The following is a 25,734-nucleotide window of genomic DNA, read 5'->3' on the forward strand; positions in this document are numbered from 1 at the left end:
GAAACCTTTTCATAATCCATGAAAAACCAGTTCAACCAGTTTTACTCAGATGTGGGTTTCTTGGCTTTTGTTTTTAAAATAATCATGTATCCAAATGAAGATGTTAAGCTTGATATCAGCAAAGATCAAAGGTTGGCCACCAATTCTAGACCTCCTGTTTCTAAAAATGTAATTATGTATGGAAAACATGTCAGAGCACACTCACAATGGATTTCCCTCCTTTTAGACTAAATCACTACCACTTGGGCTTATGTTTATTTCAAGCCAGTTTTTGGAAGAAGTAAAAATTAGGTCTCTACTAACAGATCTTTCACTTATGTGTCATTTCTTCACAAGACAAATAAAGTTTGTACTTAACAAGCACTTCTGTTCAACTCTTGTCTGCACAAACCAATAATCTTTTGGGGGGAAGGTGTGACTGGGGATGAGGATTTGAAGGAAGAGTGGTTAATCAGGAGTCTCTGCCATTTAAAGAATTCTGTTGCTTAGTTTTAAATGGGATCTGCTTTGGTAACCAGGAGACAGCAAAGCATGACAAAATAAAGAACCTGAGCTACTTTCTTTTACGGTAAAACCAACAGATTCTGACTTCTGCTGCCTCTACCTTGATAAATAAAGGGTAGCAAACAGTGGTGAATCATGACAGCAACTGAATCATAGTAATTCTGAATGAATGGCAACACATGATATTTTTGGCTTCAAAAGTTCCTGGTGTTAGGGTCTAGAAGGGAGGATTTATTTTTCTAAATGTTTGGCCATTTCAAGCTACAGAGATTCTGGCTTTTCAATCACCTCATAAATTCTTATTTTGAGATACATTTGACTTCTGCAAAATTCATCAAGCTTCCTAAACAACTGAAAGACCTTTGTAAATTCTTTCTTTGTAACAAAGGCTACAGTTTCACAATACTTGCAATGGTTTGGCAGGCTTTTCTGGTTGGCAACACCTTGATTTAGGATCTCAAAATAAATACAGCTGAACAGGAACAATGATTTTCAGCAAAGAACTTTTTTTCTCAAAGGAAGAAGGCAGGAGACAGATAGACATATATAAAATAAAATGGAGCTTCTATTCCTGTCCTCTCCTTTTGTGAAATTCTACAAGCTTATTTGGTTCACTTGGAACTTCAGTGACTAATTGCCAGAAAAATGCCCTGGCTGGCTATGAATTGAATAGTATACAAATCCATTTAATTGACACTTTTCCATCCAGCCGGCTTCAGGTCACAAGAACCCCATAAAACAAACTGGCTCCTCTTAAATGGCATTTGCTAAGCAATTACTATGAGTCAAGCACTGGGGTAAATACAGGTCAACTAGTCAGACATAGTCCCTGTCCCATGCGGAGCTCACAGTTTAAGTCAGTGCTCCTTAAATGCTCTTAAGAGAGCCAGAACACCACCACCACCCACATCTCTAGAAGAGTAGGAAAAAAAGAAAATGAACTTCAAGAGCAGTCATGTGTTCCTACACTTCTTAATACCCTGTTCTGGGGAAGGTCTGACCCATATATACAGTACATCCTTTCCGAGAAAACCAGCCACTGTCCAGAGGAAATAAAACATTTCTGGCATCACATCCAGAGTTAATCTGTTTTTCTTCCCTTTCATTCACTTCCAGTAAAGCCAGTGGGTCGCTGTAATGATTTGCAAATTACCTTCAACCAAATTCCTTCACTTTCCCTGAGAGCATCATTACGCTGTAACTCCCCTTGGTGCCTTCTAGGTTTTTCTTAGGCTGATCACGAGACTCTCATCTGGTACCACAGAGGCCAAATGATTCCTGAGCCGTTGATCTTGGCTGCTTTGGACAGGCTGCCCTCCAAAAAGAAATGCTCCCGAGAACCTTCCATCTTGACCTCCATCCAGATCATCCATAGTAGGCTCAACAAACGGTCTCCCGGTGCTTCTGAGATGCTAAAATGCCAAATTGCCCTGACAAGGAAAGAGCCACCATCGGTAGGCATTGGGCCCACTTTCATGGCAGTGAAGTTTTCTTCCTGAGGTTGGATCATGAGGAGGAAAAGAGACCTTTCCTTCTCTCTCATTCCAAGAAAAATGCATAAAGAATCATTTGTTTCTATGGAATGACAGCTAGGATATAAAGACAGCCTTAGCCATAACTTTTTTTAACAAGCAAATCTTGTAGGCAATGAATCACATTTTGTTTATCTTTTCTCAGAAGGAGCCCGGGCACCAGTCAACCAGCAATTAAAGAGATCAGAAACCCGGTCACATTTTTGGTATGTTCTTTTTATGCCTGTTTCACGGAAGTTGCTTTTGAACTGCTTTGTTTCCCAAGTTGTACTTTCTCCTGCATGTTCATTTGTATCCAGAAAAACCTCCTGCTGAAATGATACTTGGCTGCATTCTGCCCTACACATGCCAATATAAATACACATGCAGATTTGTATTTGAAACAAGCATGTCCTCTTCTAATGCCAGTTTTTTTTTTTAAATGAAAACTAAATCTGAGCAGTGAAGCTTATCCTAGTGGGTACTGAGGTAATCAGGATTCTGTTGAGATGGGGATTGACTCACCTTAAAAAAAAAAAGGAAATGGCAGTGCCAAGTTGATTGTTCAGTCTCCGTTATTGGGATTAATACCTCATTAATTCTTGGATGGTCAGAGACCACCTAGGAATTCCTGGTGTTGTCACCCTGCCTGGAGGCAGGGGGCTGGACTGGATGACTTCTTGAGGTACTTTCCAGGTCTATATCCCACATCTACAACAGTGATTTTCCAGTATTCTTCCAGTCAACACTGCCACCCTCAGAAACTTTCCACAAAGACCCAGGAATAAATTCTAGTCCAAAAAGACCAATACACATGAGCTGCTCAGTGCTAAACCCCAAATGACACCTAACACTTCAGGCGGGGTGGGGGTTTGAGAAGGGGAGGAAGGAGGGGGAACAAAGGGCAGAAGCGGATTAAGGGAGGGCTGGGTGCAGGGGACACAAGCACCAAGCTCCAAGGGGGCAACAGGCACTCCCGCACCATAAAATAGTAATAATAATTAGAGTAATTTAAGCGCTTACTTTGTGCCAACACTAAAGTAGGTACAACATAATCAGATCAGATACAGTCCCTGTCCCACACGGAACTCAAAATCTAAGCGGTAGGGAGAGCAGGCACAGAATGATTAAGTCACTTACCCACAGTCACACAGCAACCAAGTGGCAGAGCTGGGACTAGAATTCAAGTCCCCTGGCTCCCAATCCCGTGCTCATTCCACTAGGCCATTCTGCCTCTCCATTTGGGGAAGGGCGGGTTGCCTGTCTCACCTTCTCCCTCCCCGACCTGTCCTCGCTTTTCCTTTTTCCCTCCCCTTTGCCATCTCCTTCCACCTTTCTCCCTCTCTCCCCAATTTGGCTCTCATCTGTTCTCCAATGCCTGGATCCAGTAGGAGCAAGAGAAGGCTCATCTCAGCCCCGCAAGTAGTCCAGGTGGTGAGGCACGTTAGACTTAGCTCATGTTTGGAGGTTTGGAACTGGCACTTCTGGTGCTCTGGCACCTGCCAGCCCCAGTTCCTTTCCTCATTCATCTCCCCAGCCCTATAGATGCCAGCCCTATAGTTCATCCCCACCCCAGCCCTGGTGATATCCGCATCTCTCTTTTCCTTGCCCTACCTTCCTGGGAGCCCTGCATCCAAAATTTCAAGTTGGCACACCTGCTAAGAAAGCTGTATCTGAACCAGCTTAGTGCATAGCTTACTACAACACATAGCAAGTGCATCTATACAAGGCAGTATGACCTTGTGGAAAGGACACAGGATTGGAAGTCAGGAGACTTGGGTTAGATCCCCAGGTCTGCCACTGGCCTGATGTGAGACCTTGGGCAAGCCACTTATCCTTTCTGAGCCCGAGTTCCCTCATCTGCAAAATGGGGATAAGGTACCTACTCTCCTCTATCGGGTAAGACTGTGATCCCAGTGTGGGATCTCCAATCTGATGATCCTGTATCTACCTCAGCGCTTAGCACGCAGAACTTAAAAAAGGCCATTATTTGTTATTAAGAATGGCAAGACCTACCCCATTTGTGTAGAGTTAGGGAATATATTGTTAAACTCTGGAAGATCCCTTAAAATGAAACCAAAGGCCTATCTCTTTCATCTTGAGCCCTGCTTGAGACAGGGACTGTGCTCCATCTGATTATCTATATCTATGCCAGTATTTAGCACACCTCTGCATCAAACTCCTTACCAGCAGCTTTATAGCACTCAATCACTTTGCTCCCTCCTATCTTACCTCCATGATTTCATTCATTCACTCATATTTACTGAGCACTTACTGTGTGCAAAGCACTGTACTAGCACTTGGGAAAGTACAATATGATTTTCTACTACAACCCAGCCTGCACATTCACTCCTCTAATGCCAAGCTACTCATCATAGCTCAATCTCACCTATCTCATTGCCAACCTCTTGCCCACATCCTGCCTCTGGCCTGGAACGCCCTTCCTCTTTATATCCAACAGATGATCACTCTCCCTACCTTCAAAATCTTATTAAAAGCAAATCTCCTCCAAGAGGTCTTCCCTGACTAAACCCTCATTTTCTCTACTCCCATTCCCTTCTATGTTGCCTTTGCACTTGGATTTGCACCCTTCATTCACCCCTCCCTCAGCCCCAAAGAACTTACATACTTTTCTGTAATTTACTTATTTATATTAATATCTGCCTCCCCCTCCATCCTGTAAGCTCACTGTGAGCAGGGAATGCATCTATCAACTCTGTTATATTGTCCTCTCCCAAGCAATTAGTACAGTGCTCTACACACAGTAAGTGCTCAATAAATATGATGGAGTGATTGGATTGACACATAGGAAACCCTTAGTAAATAATATAATAAAATTCAGCCTTTGCCAATATCTTGTGTGGTGCTCTAACCTGATCACTTCCTTAAAAATAGAAAAAAAAAGCAATATACAAGCAAGCTGAGCTCAGCGGCTAGAGATATAACTTACCTCATTCTGAATCCTAAGTAAGCAAAATATGCCTGTTCTTCATAGGGTTGAAAATTTTGCTAAAACTTGGAAATCTGTTTTCGAGATCTCCAAACACCCTAAATTCAGGAAACCTCAAAACACCCTCCTGTGGCCTCTATAATGATATATGATATTTGTTAAGTGCTTACTATGTGCCAAGCACTGTTCTAAGCACTGAGGGAGATACAGGTTAATCAGGTTGGACACCATCCCTGTCCCACATGGGGCTCACAGTCTTAATCCCATTTTACAGATAAGGTAACTGATGCCCAGAGAAGTGAATCAATCAATCAATCAATCAATAAGTGAAGTGACTTGCCCAAGGTCACATATAGCAGACATGTGGTGGAGCTGGGATTAGAACCCAGGTCCTTTGGCCTCCCAGGCCTGTGTTCTATCCATTAAGCCACACAGCTTCTCCACATAAGCCCCTTGCCTGCCTGCTCCTTCCCACCCTTTCCATGGGTTTGAGCACATCTTGAATTCAAAGGCTTTTCAACTCTCCAAATCCAGACTTCTTTGCAGCAAAAGTCAAATCATTTAAAGCAATTCAGAGAACATAGCACTGATAGAAACGCATTTATTGAAACTGCTCACATGGTTTTCAGGTCAGATTGAACTCTACCTAGTGATTTTCAGCCAAAACCAACCTGGCCTAAATTTGTGGTAAAAATCACTTTGCATCTCATTATTATTCCCATTAGCCTGTCTGTAAAAATAGATCGAATCCAATGTAATCAGACAAGCACTTATTCAGGAACAAAAACCAAGGAGAAACTCTGAGTGGTCAGATCTGTTGTGCTGTATACTTTAGTCAAATGCCTGACAGAATCATCCATCCATTATTCAAAAAAAGTATCTTTTGTGCTAAGCAGCCAACACCTCTGCCTGTTCCAAGTTAGCATTTCCAGAAGGCTTCATTCTTTGTAGAAGAAATCTGAAAATGTCCTGGTTCACATGATTGCCATTTCCAAAGAGCACCAATCATTTTAAAGTAATTCTAAGCAGTTAGTATTTCAATGGTCTAGCCAAACTTACCTGCAAACTGTTGTTCAGCAAATCGAAGTCACTGTATCTTCTAACAATCTACAAGAAACAAGAAAGTGATTATTTGACTGCCACACAACAACAAAACAATATTCCTCGAAACCCACCAAGAAATGTCAGAATGAATTTCCCAACTGGAAGAGGTCCTCTGCTCACAATCACAGCCCCTGTTGTTTCTTTTTGCCCGAAAGGGAAAAAAGATGTCACAATCTAGGTGGGATGGTCACACACATTTTAACCATGGAACTACCACTCAATCTTGAAGCAAGCAAGACCCATGGAGATCCTGCTTCTGGCTGAGTTGGCAGTGGCAACACCAAGGGACTCTGTCTCTGTCCCAACCAGTAGACATTTTCTTCTGCTGTCTCCCTGTTTCTCTCTCACTCTTTCCTATCCCACTTGCTCATTTCCCTCTTGCTCCCACACACACTTTCTCTTTCCCTCCCTTCCCACCCAATTTTTCTCTCTCCTCTTGTTCTTTCTCTTTCTCTCCCTCTTTTTCTTTCTCTTTCCCTCTTTTCCTTTCTCTCCCTCTCACTCTCTCCCCTCACCCCCCCTCCTGCCCTCCCTCTCTCCCTCCCTCCCTCCCTTTCCTTTTTTCTGCCCTTTTCTCCACAATCTAATCTCAAACCATTGGCCTCTGGCCCAGCCAGTGAAAGCCACGTCAGTAGAAGGGAGATCCAAACCCAGCCAGCCCACTCCCAGCAGAAGCTTTAGTCTCTCAGACACAGGAAGAGATCTCGCTACTGCTTTGACTTATAAAGATAGAGGAAGCAAATCAGGATGAAGGCAGGCTCAGGGACAGGTTGAAGGCAGCTGCCTAGAAGTCTCTAAAACCTGGGGCCATAACCATGGAACTACCACTCAATTTTGCAGCAAGCAAGACACATGGAGATCCTGCTTCTGACTGAGGTGGCAGCGGCAACACCAAGAAACTCTGTCTCTGTCCCAACCAGTAGTCCTTTTCTTGGGTTTATGGACCTGAATTAAAGCCTGTACAAAAAACAGGTAAAACAAGCACAGTGTATTCTAAAATCAGAAAAGAGGGGAATCCTACAAAAGTGAAAGTACAGTTTCAGCTTCCTGTCCACTTAGTCCTTGATGCTGATGGAAGAGAAACGGAACAGCATGGCATAGTGGATAGATCACAAGCCTGGGAGTCAGAAGGTCATGGGTTCTAATTCTGACTCTGCCACTTGTCTGCTGTGTGAACTTGGGCAAGTCGCTTCATTTCTCTGGGCCTCAGTAACCTCATCTGCAAAATGGGGATTAAGATTGTGAGCCCCCTGTAGGACAGGGACTGTGTGCTGTATCCACCCCAGCGCTTACAACAGTGCCTGGCAGATAGTAAGTTCTTAACAAATTCCACAATTATTATTATTATAATATAGAACCCAAACGTTAGGTAACCCAACTACTGCTTGAACCAAAATAATCATATTTTCCCAAATGCTTAGTACAGTACTCTGCATGCAATAGGCACTCAATACTAGACTTAGACTCTGAGTTGCAATGAGGGACAGGGACTGTGGCCAACCTAATTCACTTGTATCTACCCCAACTCTTAGAATAGCATTTGCCATATAGTAAATGCTTAATAAAAAATATTTTAAAAATAATGATAATAGTGGAATTTGTTAAGTACTTATGTGCCAGGCACTGTACTAAGCACTGGGACAGATACAATGAAGCAAATCAAATATAATCCCCACTGTACATGGGCTCACTGTTTTAGCGGGAGGGAGCACAGGCATTTTGTTCCCATTTTACAGATATGGAAACTGAAGTAAAGAGAAGTTAAGTGAGTTGCCCAAGGTCACATAGGAGACAACTGACAGAGTCGGGGATTAGAATCCAGGTCCTCTTAGGTCCACGCTCTTTCTACTAGGCTACACTGTTACTGACAGACTGATAGTCTTGCTTCTCTGCAAGGAAGGTCCTGTTTCCTTTTTTATTATTTTAAATAATCTAAGAAAAATTACCTGCCAGCTGTTTTCCATAGAAATTCCTCTCTGCACACGAATGATGTACTCCTGGAAAAGAAAACACATACCCAAAAAAGAAAAAAAATCATTGAAAATGTACTCCCAGAAATCAGTGATTCACAAATAAGAGATACACAAAAGTTCAAAAATCAAAGACAACCACAGATGTGATGACTACGACAAGAGCAATGGGAATTTCATGGACAGGGCAAGACTCACACCAACAATTTCGTAAAAGCTTCAAGTACTTGCATCTACTGCACTAATTTAGTGAGAAAGGCCCAGAATTTTAAAATGAGTATTGGGGGGGGGGGGGGGGGGAACATGTAAATACAAATGAAATAAAGGATCTTATTCTAAGAAGTCTCGTTATCCCTGTTCACGCTGATTGAACAAGTACTCATTAAAGTGAGGTCTAGGGCAATGAAATAACACTGATGTTAATCCAAATCATATGTAAGAGCTTTTCCCTCTTTTCCCATCAACAATTCAAATGGACTGAACACCCTAATTTGGTGGTGGCAGTGTCTGGGTATTTCTCCAAATGCCAATAAATAACTCGCTTGGGCAGTAAAGACAAAAATAACTTGATGTTACTATTTGGGCCTTATTCACAAGTCGGGGAAGATCACCATTGACTGATATAGCTATCAAGGCCACTTAAGGAGCCCAAACATGAGTTAAAGGCTTTGCATATACCCAGGCTTCATGCCTCAACCTTTTGTATCTATCTTGGAAGCTTGGAATTTCTAGTTCTCATCTGAGACCTAATTGTAGGTTTATCACTGAACAATTACCCCATAAATAATTTCTAACAGAGGCTTTGCTTTCCAACCCCAATATGTCGTCCTAATTTATTGATCAATGCTTGCTCTAGCACCCTAGGTACAATCTGTAATGCCATTCTTACAAGTCACTACGGTACTTAGTATGATGCACTGAAATGTTCGTATATGTGGTTAGAAGAAAAATGTTCCGGGAACACATTTTTTTAAAGAAAGGCAAGTCTCATAAGTCATATTTGTATGCATAGTTCCAATTTGGGTAACCATTCCTTTAGCTTCCAAATACCCTTCTCTATCTTCCCATGGAGAAAAAATCTTCTCAGAGATTTTCCTCCGAGAGGTAGAGGTTATGTAGGAATGTCTTCCCTCCTCAAATCTGACAATTACTCTCCCCTCAGCTTCAAGGCCTTATTGAAGGCACATTTCATCCAAGAAGGCTTCCCAGACGAAGAAGCCCCACTTTTCCTCATCTCCCACTCCCTTCTGCGTCACCCTGACTTGCTCCCTTTGCTTTTCCCCCCTCCCAGTCCCACAACACTTATGCACCTATCTGTAATTTTATTTATTGTATTGATGTCTGCCTCCCCCACTCTAGACTGTAAGCCCATTATGGGCAGGGAATGTGACTGCTTATTGCTGTACAGTACTCTTCCAAGCATTTAGTATAGCATTCTGCACACTGTAAGCACTCAGTAAATACGAACGAATGAATGAATGTGGGAAAAATCCCCAAGAATTAATCTTATATTTAGAAAGTGATCCCCAGTGAGCCCTAGTCTCCCTTCTGTCCCCCACCTCAAGTTTGTCACCAGATAGGATCAATGTCCCCAGCTGACGATTTATCAGGGATCCTGTTAACTATGCAGTACAGTGGGAAAAGGCCTACAGCTGTTTGACCCATCAAATACAGTCTGGTGAAAACCGTACTTGGTTATCTAGCAAAGGAAATATTGTTCATTCATGTATTTACTGAGCATTTACTGTGTGCAGAGCACTGTACTAAGCACTTGGGAGAGTACAATATAACAATAAACAGACCCATTCCCTGCCCACAGTGAGCTTATATCTTGTCTGGTGTTCCTCATGTGCTTATTCTGTTAGACAAAGGAGTAACCTGTACCATTAATACTCACTCCTTCGTATATTGTTTGAAGAATAATCAAAGTTGCTGCTACTTCTGACTGGGCATGGGTCTTGCAGAACTGACTCAAGCATGTCCACCAATCCTTTTCATACCGGCTCTGTGAAGCCCAAGATGATTTCATTGAGGCTGCACTGTTACAATACACAAGGGATTGCTGGGAGTGGGGAAGCAGCGTGGCTCAGTGGAAAGAGCCCGGGCTTTGGAGTTAGAGGTCAGGGGTTCAAATCCCAGCTCCGCCAATTGCCTGCTGTGTGACCTTGGGCAAGTCACTTCACTTCTCTGTGCCTCAGTTCCTTCATCTGTAAAATGGGGGTTAAGACTGTGAGCCCCCCGTGGGACAACCTGATCACCTTGTAACCTCCCCAGCGCTTAGAACAGTGCTTTGCACATAGTAAGCGCTTAATAAATGCCATTATTATTATTATTATACATTCATTCAATCGTATTTATTGAGCACTTACTGTGTGCAGAGCACTGTACTAAGCGCTTGGGAAGTACAAGACGGCAACATATAGAGACGGTCCCTACCCAACAATGGGCTCACAGTCTAGAAGGGGGAGACAGACAACAAAACAAAACATGTAGACAGGTGTCAAAATAGTCAGAACAACTAGAATTAAGGCTATATGCACATCATTAGCAAAATAGAATAGTAAATATGTACAAGTAAAATAGAGTAATAAATCTGTACAAATATATACAAGTGCTGTGGGGAGGGGAAGGAGGTAGGGCAGGGGGGATGGGGAGGAGGAGAGGAAAAAGGGAGCTCAGTCTGGGAAGGATTCCTGGAGGAGGTGAGCTCTCAGTAGGGCTTTGAAGGGAGGAGGAAAGCTAGCTTGGCAGATGTGTGGAGGGAGGGCATTCCAGGCCAGGGGAAGAGCATGGGCCGGAGGTCGATGGCAGGACAGGCGAGAATGAAGTACAGTGAGGAGGTAAGCGGCAGAGGAGCGGAGGGTGCAGGCTGAGCTGTAGAAGGAGAGAAGGGAGGAGAGGTAGGAGGGGGTGAGGTGATGGAGAGCCTTGAAGCCGAGAGTGAGGAGTTTTTGCTTGATTCGTAGGTTGACAGGCAGCCACTGGAGTTTTTTGAGGAGGGGAGTAACATGCCCAGAGCATTTCTGCACAAAGATAATCCGGGCAGCAGAGTGAAGTATAGACTGAAGTGGGGAGAGACAGGACCTAGCACATGCATCAGGCAGTCAATCATATTTGTTGAGTGCTTACTGCATGCAGAGCACTGTACTAAGCGCTTGGGAGAGTACAATATAACACACACATTCCCTGCCCACAGGGAGCTTACAGTCTATAGGGGGAAACAAACATTAATACAAATAATACAGCATGGGCCTGGGAGTCATGGGTTCTAATTCCGGCTCCCTCACTTGTCTGCTTTGTGGCCTTGAGCAAGTCACTTCACTTCTCCGGGCCTCAGGTACCTCAGCTGTAAAATGGGAATTAAGACTATGAGCCCCACGTGGGACAGGGACTGGGTCCAACCTGATTACCTTTTATCTACCCCTGTGCTTGGCACATAGTAAGTGCCTAACAAAAATCATTATTATTATTATAAGTGCTATGGGGCCAAGAGGGGGGATGAATAAAGGGAGAAAGTCAGGGAGATACAGAAGGGAGTGTTAGAAAAGGAAAAGAGGGCTTAGTCAGAGAAGGCCTCTTGGAGGAGATGTGTCTTCAATAAGGCTTTGAAGGGAGGGAGAGTAGTTGTCTGTTGGCTATGAAGAGAGAGGGCATCAGAAGACAACCTGCTAACCTATCCAGGCCAGTGCATTCAGGTACGTATGTGGGAAGGGAAACAGAGAAAGGATAAGGTGATTTACTCGGAAATACCATCATTAAAATTCAATTAGGCTACTGAGAGCTCACCTCCTCCAGGAGGCCTTCCCAGACTGAGCCCCTTCCTTCCTCTCCCCCTCGTCCCCCTCTCCATCCCCCTCATCTTACCTCCTTCCCTTCCCCACAGCACCTGTATATATGTATATATGTTTGTACAAATTTATTACTCTATTTATTTATTTTACTTGTACATATCTATTCTATTTATTTTATTTTGTTAGTATGGTTTTGTTCTCTGTCTCCCCCTTTTAGACTGTGAGCCCACTGTTGGGTAGGGACTGTCTCTATATGTTGCCAACTTGTACTTCCCAAGCGCTTAGTACAGTGCTCTGCACACAGTAAGCACTCAATAAATATGACTGATTGATTGATTGATTTCATTCTGACAACTGCTCTGATAAACAGGAAGTACTTTCACTGCTTACTCTTTATCATCTGATCTGTTCTCGTGCCCTGCTCTGAAAACTTACCCTACTGTCCAAACATCCAGACCTCCAATATTATTAAAACAAGGGAAACAGTTCCTTCAAGGCTAGTAAAAACCCATCCACTGAAGCCAGGCCTCTTGCCTGGCTAGCTGAGGTCAGCAGCAGAGAATCCTCCACTGAATCATCCCCATCTTCATCACAATCTCTGAAGTGGGAAATACATGGACGTTACTACACCTGTTAAACAGGAGGCAATAAGCAATGAAACCTCATCAGGCAGGTTAGGCAAAGGGACATTATCATCTGCTGCCTTCCTCCAGACCAGCCCGCTGGGGCAGTATGATGTGTTCCCTTGAAGTACTAATCAATATCGTGCTCATTTCTGAGTTGTGTGCTGGGTGTGTTCTAGGCCTGAATATAAAGTTTCAAAACAGCCTACCCATCCTAAAATTCAGTGGCCCATTTCCCCATTCAGGTTTCCCCCATCTCTCCTTCTTGCCCTCCTCGTAGGGGGTCACGTGCAGAACTGAGTCTTGGCTTGGAAGCTTTTGAATGGATCTTCGTCTAAAGCTCTTCCAAGCCTAAAACACCCCCTCGCTGGGGCGAGGTAGCATCGAATAATTATGGTATTTCTTAAGCACTTACTAGGTGTCAAGCTCTGTGCTAAGCGCTGGAGTAGATATGAGTAACTCAGGTCAGACACAGTCCATGTCCCACATGGGGCTTAGAGTCTAAGTAGGAGGGAAAACAGGGATTGAACCCCATTTTTACAGTTGAGGAAATACAGAGAGGTAAAGTGACTTGTCCAAGGTTACACAGCAAGCAAGAGGTGGATCCGGGATTAGAACCCAGGTCCTCTGACTCCCAAACTCGTACTCTTTCCAAAAGACCATGCTGGGTAAAGAAGCCTTGACTGGTTGACTACCTTCATGGTGTGGGGACTTCTCTTCCTGGTCCCACAGTCTCCTTCCCCAACCCTCTTGGTGCTGTTTTTACTTGCTCATTTTCCTGACTTTCCACTTCTAATTCTTTTTATTAAAATGTTACTTTTCAAACTCTGCTCTCCAAGTGTATTTCATGTTACCTAAAATTCATTTATATGGATTCATAATTTCACTGCAGTTGCATTCAAAGGTGGCTTGACTTGTTTGCTGAATTGTTATTTCCTCAAGGCAGGTTTCTTCTTTCTCTTTCCTACTCAAATTTCCTGAAAGCTGTGACTTAACACAAACCCTGGGCATTACCTCCTTCATACTTAACATTCAGAAAGGCTCTTCTATGCTCCGAGCCACTCCATGTTAAGCTCCTTGCAGGTAGGGATAATTTCTACTAATTCTATTGTACTGTATTCTCCCAAGAGCTAAGTACAGTGCCCTGCACAGAGTAAACACTCAATAGATGGCTACTGATTGATTTAGATCCATACGTAGGTTTGAACACCTTAAGGCCTTTGAAATTTGGTAACCATCAATTAGCAGAGCAATGTTACTTCTTAAAGAAAGACAAATCAGCCTTGTGAATAGTCTCTAAATATGAGACGAGAGTTGGAGGAAGGGGAGGAAGAATGGTCCAATCCTACTCCCAAAACTTGGGTTTCATCAATTTCATGGGCCATACCCAACTAGAAGAACCAAGGCAAAATCACAAATAAGTCCTGGCAGGAATTTAGTTACCTAGCATTAAAGCTACAGTAACTTCAACACAGCTATGTCAGGTGGGAAATGAAGAGAATGAATAACAGGATGCCCAAACAGCTACCAGACACTCACAGGTGAATTTCACAATCAGTGGGGTCGTCTTCAAATACAAAGGACAGCTACACGTATTGGCGCGCACACACACACTTTATAAAAAATGACTAGATGCCCTCTCTAGGCAGAACCATACCAAAATTTAGACCCTCACCATTCACCTGAAAGCCAGCCAGGAGAGCCTCAAGAGTCCCACTTTCTGTTCTAGCCTCAGCAGGGACCGAGATGGCAGTGGCCATGGTGACTGCAAGGAGCCAAGAGTTGGCCAGAAAGGAACAGGTTGGACTAAGAGAAGTGAAATGGCAACTGACACGGCTCCCCACAATCATCACTGCTTCCTCTCCTGCTGCAGGCTGCTCCCTGAAGTTTCTGTCTCTGCCAGTCCCTAGAGCAGTACACAGTACCAAGGCTGGGGGAGAAGCTGTTAGCTGCCATTTCTCATCTCATTCTTTCCTGTATTTTTTTGCCTCACACTGAGAATCCTGTTTGTTAGCCTTTTTAAGTCTCTCCATTCAATGTACTATTTATTGGCGACACTTCCCAGAAGTCCAAGCCCCTGTTCCACCTTGAGTTCCAGAAAACACTGTCATTTTAATGTTATTCATTCATTCAATCATATTTATTGAGTGCTTACTGTGTGCAGAGCACTGTACTAAGCGCTTGGGAAGTACAAGTTGGCAACATATAGAGATGGCCCCTTCCCAACAATGGGCTCACAGTCTAAAAGGGAGACAGACAGCAAAACAAAACATGTAGACAGGTGTCAAAGTTGTCAGAACAAATAAAATTAAAGCTAAATGCACATCATTAACAAAATAGAATAGTAAATATGTACAAGTGAAATGAATAGAGTAATAAATCTGTACAAATATATATACAAGTGCTGTGGGGAGGGGAAGGAGGTAGGGTTGGGGGGGATGAGGAGGAGGAGAGGGAAAAGAGGCCTCAGGCTGGGAAGACCTCCTGGAGGAGGTGAGCTCTCAGTAGGGCTTTGAAGGGAGGAAGAGAGCTAGCTTGGCAGATGTGCGGAGGGAGGGCATTCCAGGCCAGGGGAAGAACTGGGCTGGGAGTCGACGGCAGGACAGGCGAGAACGAGGTACAGTGAGGAGGTTAGCGGCAGAGGAGCGGAGGGTGCGGGCTGGGCTGTAGGAGAGAAGGGAGGTGAGGTAGGAGGGGGTGAGGTGATGGAGAGCCTTGAAGCCAAGAGTGAGGAGTTTTTGCTTGATTCGTTGGTTGACAGGCAGCCACTGGAGATTTTTGAGGAGGGAAGTAACATGCCCAGAGCGTTTCTGCACAAAGATGATCCAGGCAGCAGCATGAAGTATTGACTGAAGTGGGGAGAGACAGGAGGATGGGAGATCAGAGGGGAGGCTGATGCAGTAATCCAGTCGGGATAGGATGAGAAATTGAACCAGCAAGGTAGCGGTTTGGATGGAGGGAAAAGGGTGGATGTTGGAGAAGTTGTGGAGGTGAGACCGGCAGGTTTTAGTGACGGATTGGATGTGTGGGGTGAACGAGAGAGCGGAGTCAAGAACGACACCAAGGTTGCGGGCTTGTGAGACGGGAAGGATGGTAGTGTCGTCTACAGTGACGGGAAAGTCAGGGAGAGGGCAGGGTTTGGGAGGGAAGATAAGGAGTTCAGTCTTGGACATATTGAGTTTTAGTTGGCGGGCAGACATCCAGATGGAGATGTCCTGAAGGCAGGAGGAGACACGAGCCTGAAGGGAGGGAGAGAGAGTAGGGGCAGAGATGTAGATTTGGGTGCCATCAGCGTAGAGATGATAGTTGAAGCCGTGGGAGTGAATGAGTTCACCAAGGGAGTGAGTGTAGATAGAGAACAGAACGGGACCGAGAACTGACCCTTGAGGAACCCCTACAGTAAGGGGATGGGAGGGGGAGGAGGAGCCCACAAAGGAAACTGAAAATGAATGGCCAGAGAGATAAGAGGAGAACCAGGACAGGACGGAGTCTGTGAAGCCAAGGTTGGATAGCGTGTTGAAGAGAAGGGGGTGGTCCACAGTGTCGGAGGCAGCTGAGAGGTAGAGGAGGATTAGGATAGAGTAGGAGTCGTTGGATTTGGCAAGAAGGAGGTCATTGGTGACCTTTGAGAGGGCAGTTTCGGTGGAGTGTACAGGATGTTTTGTCTTTTCACAAAACATCCTTTTTCCTTCCTTGTCCCAGCTTTGATAAGGATATCCCTAAACACCATCATTAAAATCCACCCTTTCCTCTCCATCCAAACTATTTCCATGTTAATCCAAGCATTTATCCTATCCTGTCTTGATTACTGCATCAGTCTCCTTGCTGACTTCCCTGCCTCCTGCCTCTTCTCAATTCAGTCCATACTGATCTGCCACCCAGATCATCTTCCCCACAAAAACATTCAGTCCAGTGCTTAGAACAGTGCTTGGCACATAGTAAGCACTTAACAAATACCAACATTGTTATTCAGTCAAGGTTCCCGACTCCTCAAGAAACTCCAGTGGTTGCCCATCTGCCTCTGCAAACAGAAACTCTCCTCTATTGGCTTTGAAGCACTCAGTCACCTTGCCCCTTCCTACCTTACCTCTGTGAATTCTTACCACAACCCAGCCTTCACACTTCGCTCCTCTAATGCCAACCTACTCACTGCACCTCGATCTCATCTATCTCACTGCCAACCCCTAACCCACATCCTGCCTCTGGCCTGGAACTCCCTCCCATTGGATAGCCAAGACCATCACTCTCCCCACCCTCAAAGCCTTTTTAATTCAAATCACCTCCAAGAGTCTTTCCCTAAGCCCTCATTTCCTCTATTGCCTCTCCCTTCTGCATCTGCAATGTTGTGAAGGTTGACCTGACAGGATTTAGTGACAGATCAAATACGTGGGATGAATGAGATAGATGAGTCAAGAATAAGGCCAAGTTTCTGGAATTGTGAGACAGGAAGGATGGTGGTGCTGTCTACAGTGATGGGAAAATCAGTGGGAGGACAGGGTTTGGGTGAGAAGATAAGTTATGTTTTGGACATGTTAAGTTTAAGGTATTGGCAGAACAGCCAAGTAGAGATGTCTTGAAGGCAGGGGGAAAATTTAAGAATGCAGAGAGGGAGAGAGAGAGAAGGGCTGGAGATATAGATTTGGGAATCATCTGCGTAGAGGTGGTAGTTGAAGCCATGGGAGCTAATGAGTTCTCCAAGGGAGTGGGTGTAGATGGAGAATAGAAGGGGACCCAGAACTGAACTTTGAGGGACTCCCACAGTTGGGGGTGGGAGGCAAAGGAGGGACCCACAAAAGAGACTGAGAATGGGCAGCCAGAGAGATAGGAGGAGAACCAGGAGAGGACAGTGTCAGTGAAGCTAAGGTTGGATGTTCCCAGGAGAAAGGGAGGGGAGGGAAGGGGCGGGCGATAGTGTCCAAGGCAGCTGAGAGGTTGAGGAGAATTAGGTTGGAGTAGAAGCTGTTAGATTTAGCAAGAAGGAGGTCATTTGTGACCTTTGGGAGGGAGGTTTCTGTGAAGTAAAGGGGACAGAAGCTAGATTGGAGTGGGTCAAGGATGGAATTGGAGGAGAGGAACTTGACACAGCAGGTATAGACAACTCGCTCAAGGAATTTGGAGAGGAATGGTAGGAGGAAGATGGGGAGATAAATGGAGGGGGCTGTGGGGTCAAGGGAGGGTTCTTTCAGGATATGGGAGATATGAGTGTGTTTGAAAGCAATAGGTAAAAAGCCATTGCATTGGAGAGTAAACAGTTGAAGATGGAGGTCAGGGAGGGAAGAGAGGAGGGGGCAAGGGCTTTGATAGGGTGTGAAGGGATGGGGTCCTATGCGCAAGTGGAGGGAGTGGATGCAGAGCACTGTACTAAACACTTGGGAGAGTTCAACAGGACTGTGGACCCCAGGTGGGACAGGAACTGTCTCCAACCTGATTAACTTGTATCTACCCTAGTGCTTAGAAGAGTTCTTGACACATAGTAAACACTTAAAAATACTATTATTAGTATTATTAGAGTCGTACTGCACATAAATGGTTAACTTGCTATGTTCCTTCTCCTGGCTACCTTCTCAGAAGTTTAAATCCTTGACTTGGAATCACTGCTTTGTTAGCAATGATTTGCAGTGTTAGCACTGTTTTGTTTTTGTTTTCATCCATAATAAATTGATAATCAATCAGTGGCATTTACTGAGTGCTTACTGGGTGCAAAGTACTGTTCTAAGTGCTTGGGAGAGTACAAAAGAGTTAGTAGATAAGATCTCTGGCTTCAGGAAGCATATAGCCTAGTGGTGGAGACTGAAATTAAGATAGATAATAATAACAATAATGGTATTTGTTAAGTGCTTACTATGTGCCAAGTACTGTTCTAAGCACTGGGGTAGATACAATTCATTCAGTCGTATTTATTGAGCGCTTACTGTGTGCGGAGTACTGTACTAAGCACTTGGGAAGTACAAGTTGGCAACATACAGAGACAGTCCCTACCCATTCGTTCATTCAACCGTATTTATTGAGCGCTTACTGTGTGCAGAGCACTGTACTAAGCGCTTGGGAAGTACAAGTTGGCAACACATAGAGACGGTCCCTACCCAACAACGGGCTCACAGTCTAGAAGGGGGAGACAAACAAGAAAACAAAACATGTGGACAGGTGTCAAGTCGTCAGAACAAAAAGAATTAAAGCAAAATGCACATCATTAAAATAAATAAAATAGTAAGTATGTACAAGGAAAATAAATAGAGTAATAAATCTGTACAAACATATACACAGGTGCTGTGGGGAGGGGAAGGAGGTACCCAACAACCGGCTCACAAGTTAATCAGTTTGGACACAGTCCCTGTCCCAGATGGGGTTCACAGTCTTAATACCCTTTTTTTACAGATGAGGTAACTGAGGTTAAGTGACTTGCCCAAGATTACACAGCAGACAAGTGACGGTGCCGGAATTAGAACCCTCGTCCTATGACTTCCAAGCCCATGCTCTTGCCACTAGGCCAGAAAGGGGAAGCACCAGGGTATAAAGGATATGGACATAAGTATAGAAGTCTAACCTGTTGTTCTTTGATTTTACTGTACAATCCAATAGCATGCCGAAATTAGTCCAAGTACAAATTTTCACTTCAAGCATATTTGAAAAGGCAGATGATGAGTAGAAGGTAAAGCCTGAGATATTTTCATTCATTCATTCAATCGTATTTATTGAGCGCTTACTGTGTGCAGTGCACTGTACTAAGAGCTTGGGAAGTACAAGTTGGCAACATATAGAGACGGTCCCTATTTTATGAAGATGGCAAAGGCATCTCAGCGCCTAGTACCATGCCTGGCACATAGTAAACACTTAACAAATACTATTATTATTATTATCTCAATTTAAATACAGCTAAGAGAAAGGAATTTCAAAATTGCAGTAACTAATTCAGTCTATTATAGAATTGGAAATTTTGTAAAACATACTCAATTATTCTACATGAACACCTTTTAATTTCAGAATTGAGACCCAACTATTCCTTAACCTAAAAGTTCCCTTTCTGGCCTTTTTATTTTCTATCTTGGCTTTTGTTTAAGATACTCTTCTCCATTAATATGGGAAATTATTCACTCCAAGTTAAATTCAAAAGAAGTCTCTGAATTAAACAGCAGAAATGCTGAAGGGAGTCAGTAAAAAATCCATTTCACTTTGGAGGTCACAGCTATGTACTATGTCTCTTTATAACCAGCCCTGGAAGCATTTTGACATAGGTCTGGATGAATGGTAACTCCCAAGAAAACTAAATAACTCTACCTTGCATCCAAACAGAAAGCCGAATTGTATTGAAACAGAACCTAAGATAATGGCTGCATTGATATCTGCATGACTTTAATGCCTCAAAAAAATGTGCTCATGCCTCTATTATCTTTCAGGGACGGATGTCCTATAAGAACTTAAACAGGGACAGCCAGAGGACATGATCACATTTCCCAAGAATTACTCTAGATGATTACTGACCACAAAAAAAAAAAAAATTAAGCAGATATCCGAAACTCTGAATTTCATTTGGTTTACTGGTTTCTGATTTCTGTTTTCTTAGGAAATGGCAAAAAAAACAGAGTATCTAGATAGGAAATGCAGCAATTGCTCAATCAGCAAACATGACATATAATTTTAGAAAAGTAACATTCTCAGAGAACAAGGGGAAAGAAAAAGAACATTGGGAAAATGATCAACAAATATTTTCTGGCATTAAAGAATGAACAATGTCACGACCCTCATTTCTCCAGATTTTACATTTAATTCTGGTTCTATTTTCCACAGAATATGAAGCAGCCAATTTTACTGCATAATGGCTTTAATAATGCTACATTTAAATGTGCCATTCTATATTATAAGAGATTGCTGTCAGCCCATCAGAGTCTCACTATAAATGGAGAATGGTTATGAGTACTTAGAGTTGTCAACTCTCCATTTTTCCAGTTTGTGGATAACCTAAAGTCAAACATAAAATATCTAAACTAAGCCCGTCATCACCCCTCCTAAATTCTCACCTCCTCCCAACTCCCCCACCGCCATCAAAAGCATCACTGTCCTTCCTGCACTCCACATCTGTAACCTTGGCATCAGCTCTGTTCCTCGCGCTCCACTGTTCTCCATATCCAATCCATCACCAAGTCTTGCCAATTCTCTCGGCAATGTTTCCCAGATGCCCCTAATGTCTCTCCATTCCCACAGCCTTAATCCATACCCTTAATCGTTTTGTGCATGGATTACTTCACTAGCCTCCTTGTGTTCAATCTTCCCACCCCATTTTGCCCGACACATAAACAAAGCAGCAAGAAATCTCTTCCCACCTGATCATAACCCTCCATTCCTCAGAAGCCTATACTGGCCCTGGGTTGCTACCCATATACATGCATAGACTCTACAGAACTTAATGAATTGGCCCCCTTTTAGCTAACTACCTCATCCTTCACTATACCATTGCAGATGCTCCTTGGTTCGGCCCTGCAAACTTTCTTATCATTACCATAATGAGACTCTCCCAACTCGGAGTCATTTCTCCTCACTTAAAATGTCCTCCTGTCTCCTCTTCACAATACCACGTCTTTCTCTTTCTTTCAAACTCTAATAAAATGCCCTTCTCCTTCACGAAGACTTTGTATTGGCTCCAGGCTCCACAACCAATCAATGGCATTTATTCAACATTTCCTGTGGGCAGAGCACTATACTAAGCATTTGGAAGAGTACCACACACTACAATTGGTAGACATGATCCCTGCCCTCTGGGAGCTTACAATCTAGTGGGAGAGACAGACATTAAAATAAATGACAGAGTGGGGAAGTGACAGAGTATAAGGATATGTACCTAAGTGTTGGGGTGAACCTCAGTTATGAATACTTGTGTAAATTTTATGTATATATAATTTTCTGTCCTTTGACCCCTTTATTTACTTTTTATGTTCTATCTCCTTGTCCTTTAGGCTAATTTTCTATTTTTGTGTTGAGTCTGTACTGTATTCTCCATGAGACTGCAAGCTTCTCAGAAGCAGAGCCCTGAATGGACTTAAAGGACAGCCCATGGATCCCAAGAAATCCAAGCAAGCAAGATTGGGTCAGGTTGGCCTAAAACCAAATCCCGCTAAACTGGGACCAGGCTCAGATATTCCCTTCAACTTCCTGCAGTTCCCCTTGGGAGACTGCAACAAGGTTGTCACTGGACTGGAAGAAAAACGAAGTCAAACTGAAAGTGACCAAAACTCCCTTCCAGGGGATGGGACAGTTGCCCCCATGAGCAGGTGGACCAATGGCCCACTTGTACCTTGCCCTGGCTCACTTTCAGTTTGGCAACACTTCTGCTCCTGGTTCATAGCTGACCCCGGGCCAGGCCTGGCCAGCAAGAGCAAGGACCAACATGGAGCCAGGCCAGGCCCAAGCAGGGCTTGGAGCGGGTCAGGAAAATCTGGCACCCTCTCCGAAGCAAGCTCTATATAAAAGTTTCTTCTGTGATTAGTCACAGAGCTGAACATGGGAAACATGGAAAATATTCAAGTACTGATGAGGAGGCAGATAGCAATGATCATGGATTATCAACACCTTTGCTTCAATCACTCAGGGGTATTTATTGAGTGTGAGGCACTGTATTAAGCGCTTGGAAGAGAACATCTCCAGCAAGACCCACTTTCCCTGCCCTCCAGCAGCTTACAATTCTCCCTCTGGTTGCCTGTGGCACTTTGGTCATGTTACTGCTCATTAGCACCATGGGCACCATCTTCCTGCTTGTTAGCAGCTCACATAAAAGCTTGGTAGGGCCAAAGTTTAAAGCTATTGGTAAAAATGAGGTTTTTGAATCAACCACAGAATTCAATTAACTGTGCTAGCTTTGTCTTCAGTGCTATGGACAATCAAAAATCGATTGCAAAATGCATTCTATTCAATGTGACAAAACCCTTCTATTTTCTCCCTCCCTAATGAAATCTCCCATCTGCATACTAAGATGTCATTAAAAAACCTTAAGATAAATAAACAAATTTCAAAATACCGAGCTATCGAGAGCTGGAGTTGAATACCAGATAGACAGTTTTAGTAGAGTTGAGTGCAAGAGAGGAAACTGTAATCTCAACGCTAAAATCTCAACGCTAAAATGCTAAAATCTGCAATAAAATAAGGATGTGGTTGGGGCAAGGGAGGGGCTGGAAGAGGAACATTTTTACATATGTACAAAACGAAGAAGGCATCACTGAGTTAAGCTGATCAACAGCTAATTAAAAACACTGTTTCAGTTGCAACAGCGGAAGAAATAAGGTCTCGCATTCCAGAGAAAGGGGCTCGGGGTCGACCAGGAGCAATTGGAAGCCAAGGAGCCATCGGGATCCCAGGATTTGCCGGCCCTGAGGGTTTGGCAGGGCCCAAGGGAGAGAGGGGTGCGGCAAGACTCTCGGGACGTTATGGAACGAAAGAAGAAAGGGGCCCTATGGGTGTTCCTGGATTTCTTGGCATTAACGGGATTCCGGGTCACCCAGGTCAGCCTGGAATGCAGGGTCTCCCTGGACTCAATGGCTGCAACGGGACCAAGGGAGATATTGGTTTCTCTGGCTCAGTGGATTTGGCCTGGAATGCCCTCCCTCTGCCCATCCGCCAAGCTAGCTCTCTTCCTCCCTTCAAGGCCCTACTGAGAGCTCACCTCCTCCAGGAGGCCTTCCCAGACTGAGCCCCTTCCTTCCTCTCCCCCTCGTCCCCCTCTCCATCCCCCCATCTTACCTCCTTCCCTTCCCCACAGCACCTGTATATATGTATGTTTGTACATATTTATTACTCTATTTATTTTACTTGTACGTATCTATTCATTTTATTTTGTTAGTATGTTTGGTTTTGTTCTCTGTCTCCCCCTTTTAGACTGTGAGCCCACTGTTGGGTAGGGACTGTCTCTATATGTTGCCAACTTGTACTTCCCAAGCGCTCAGTACAGTGCTCTGCTCACAGTAAGTGCTCAATAAATACGATTGATTTCCGGGACAACAAGGACCGCCTCCCAGCCTGCACCCTCCGCTCCTCTGCCGCTAATCTCCTCACCGTGCCTCGTTCTCGCCTGTCCCGCTGTCGACCCCCGGCCCACGTCATCCCCCTGGCCTGGAATGCCCTCCCTCCCAACATCCGCCAAGCTAGCTCTCTTCTTCCCTTCAAGGCCCTACTGAGAGCTCACCTCCTCCAGGAAGCCTTCCCAGACTGAGCCCCCTCCTTCCTCTCCCCTTGGCCCCCCCTCCATCCCCCCGTCTTACCTCCTTCCCTTCCCCACAGCACCTGTATATATGTATATATGTTTGTACATATTTATTACTCTATTTATTTTACTTATACATATCTATTCTATTTATTTTATTTTGTTAATATGTTTTGTTTTGTTCTCTGTCTCCCCCTTCTAGACTGTGAGCCCACTGTTGGGTAGGTATCATCTCTATATGTTGCCAACGTGTACTTCCCAAGCGCTTAGTACAGTGCTCTGCACACAGTGAGCGCTCAATAAATACGATTGATTGATTGATTGATCTCCTATGATTCAATGCCTTACCGTGGCAGGACAGCTTGCGTACGCCAATGAAGCTTAGAGCTATGCCATTGAGAGATACTCTCGCTAGGGTTACCCCAATGGAAAGGTCTAAGCAGAAGCATCAAAGTTGATTCACCTGTGCTGCACAGCAGCAGCATGGGAAAGGGTCAAAGGCGGATGATCAAATGATCAAAATGTTGATCAAAGCCAACGGCAGAGACTTATGTTGTCACTGCGTGGAAGGAGGCAACAGTAAACCACTTCTGTATTTTTACCAAGAAAACTCTATGGATACTACTACTACTAATAATAATAATAATAATAATGGCATTTATTAAGCGCTTACTATGTGCAAAGCACTGTTCTAAGCGCTGGGGAGGTTACAAGGTGATCAGATTGTCCCACGGGGGGCTGACAGTCTTCATCCCATTTTACAGATGAGGGAACTGAGGCCCAGAGAAGTGAAGCGACTTGCCTAAAGTCACACAGCTGACAATTGGCAGAGCCAGGATTTGAACCCATGACCTCTGACTCCAAAGCCCGGGCTCTTGCCACTGAGCCACGCTGCTTCTCCACATATCAGCACGACTACAGATACAGTGCTGGAAGATGAGCCTCTCAGGTTGGAAGGCACTCAACGAGCTACTGGGGAAGAGCAGACAATAATAATAATAATAATAATAGCATTTGTTAAGCACTTACTATGTGCAAAGCACTGTTCTAAGCACTGGGGGGAATACAAGGTGAACAGGTTGTCCCACGTGGGGCTCACAGTCTTAATCCCCATTTTACAGATGAGGTAACTGAGGCTCAGAGAAGTTAAGTGACTTGCCCAAGGTCACACAGCAGATGTGGCAGAGCCAGGATTAGAACCCATGACCTCTGACATCCAAGCCCGTGCTCTTGCCGCTGAGCCATGCTGCTTCTCAGTGACCGGCTGACTGGGTGAGTGAGTGAGGGAGGTGACTCTGAGAATCTTGGGTGTTTATGACGTGGCCGGAATAAAGCCTTCAGGACCTCCAGTTGCTAATGTTGCTACGAGAAATGAGTATCCAAAGCTGTAAAGATACCCTTATTACTGGAACATGGAATGTGTCAAGTATGAACCAGGGAAAGATGGAAATAGTCAAGAATGAAATGGACCGATTGAAGATCGACATCCTAAGAATAAGCAAACTGACATGGACTGGCACTGGGCATTTCCAATCAAATGAACACATCATCTACTACTCTGCCCGTGCTGAAAAAAGAAGAAATGGCATAGTGGCAGTTGTGACAAAGAAAATTGCTAAGACAGTTATAGGATATAATGCTGTCAATGACCGATCGATAGGTCATGAGCTGTTAATGTGTAAACTCAGGCTAAAACTTAGACATATCAATCATGCCATAGAGCTGCCCAAATATGACCTGACGAATATTCCTGATGAATATATATTTAAGGATCAAGTAAACAACAGATTTGAGGTGCTTAATCTCCCAGACAAGGAACCAGAGAAAATGTGGACAGAAATTGAAAATGTCATCAAGGAAGAAAGTGACACAGTAATGCAAAAGGTCAGGAGGAAGAAATAGCCGGAATGGATGTCAAACATAACTCTGGAAATAGCAAAAAAAAAAAAAAAGGGAAGGAAGCAAAAATCAGAGGACAAAAGAACCTGATTAAAGAACTGACCCGGGAATTCCAGTACTCTGCCAGGAAGGACAAACAGGAATATTATAACAGCATATGTAAAGAAATGGAAGTCAATAACAAATGTGGGTGGACA

General features: G+C 44.1%; 1 protein-coding gene across 9 annotated transcripts in view; it reads right to left on the reverse strand.

Annotated features, from left to right (window-relative positions):
- PXK (PX domain containing serine/threonine kinase like) overlaps positions 1-25,734 on the reverse strand; it is a 111,871-nt gene that overhangs the window by 69,591 nt on the left and 16,546 nt on the right. For all 9 annotated transcript variants that reach the window (XM_038772139.1, XM_038772134.1, XM_038772133.1 and 6 more), the window contains exons 2-3: positions 8,016-8,066; positions 6,025-6,072 (exon numbers count right to left, since the gene is read on the reverse strand). In XM_038772139.1, the coding sequence (XP_038628067.1) occupies positions 6,025-6,072; positions 8,016-8,066 (99 nt within the window). The remainder of the gene's footprint in view (positions 1-6,024; positions 6,073-8,015; positions 8,067-25,734) is intronic.

The sequence above is a fragment of the Tachyglossus aculeatus genome, chromosome X1 (assembly GCF_015852505.1).
Source record: "Tachyglossus aculeatus isolate mTacAcu1 chromosome X1, mTacAcu1.pri, whole genome shotgun sequence".
Lineage (NCBI taxonomy): Eukaryota > Metazoa > Chordata > Mammalia > Monotremata > Tachyglossidae > Tachyglossus > Tachyglossus aculeatus.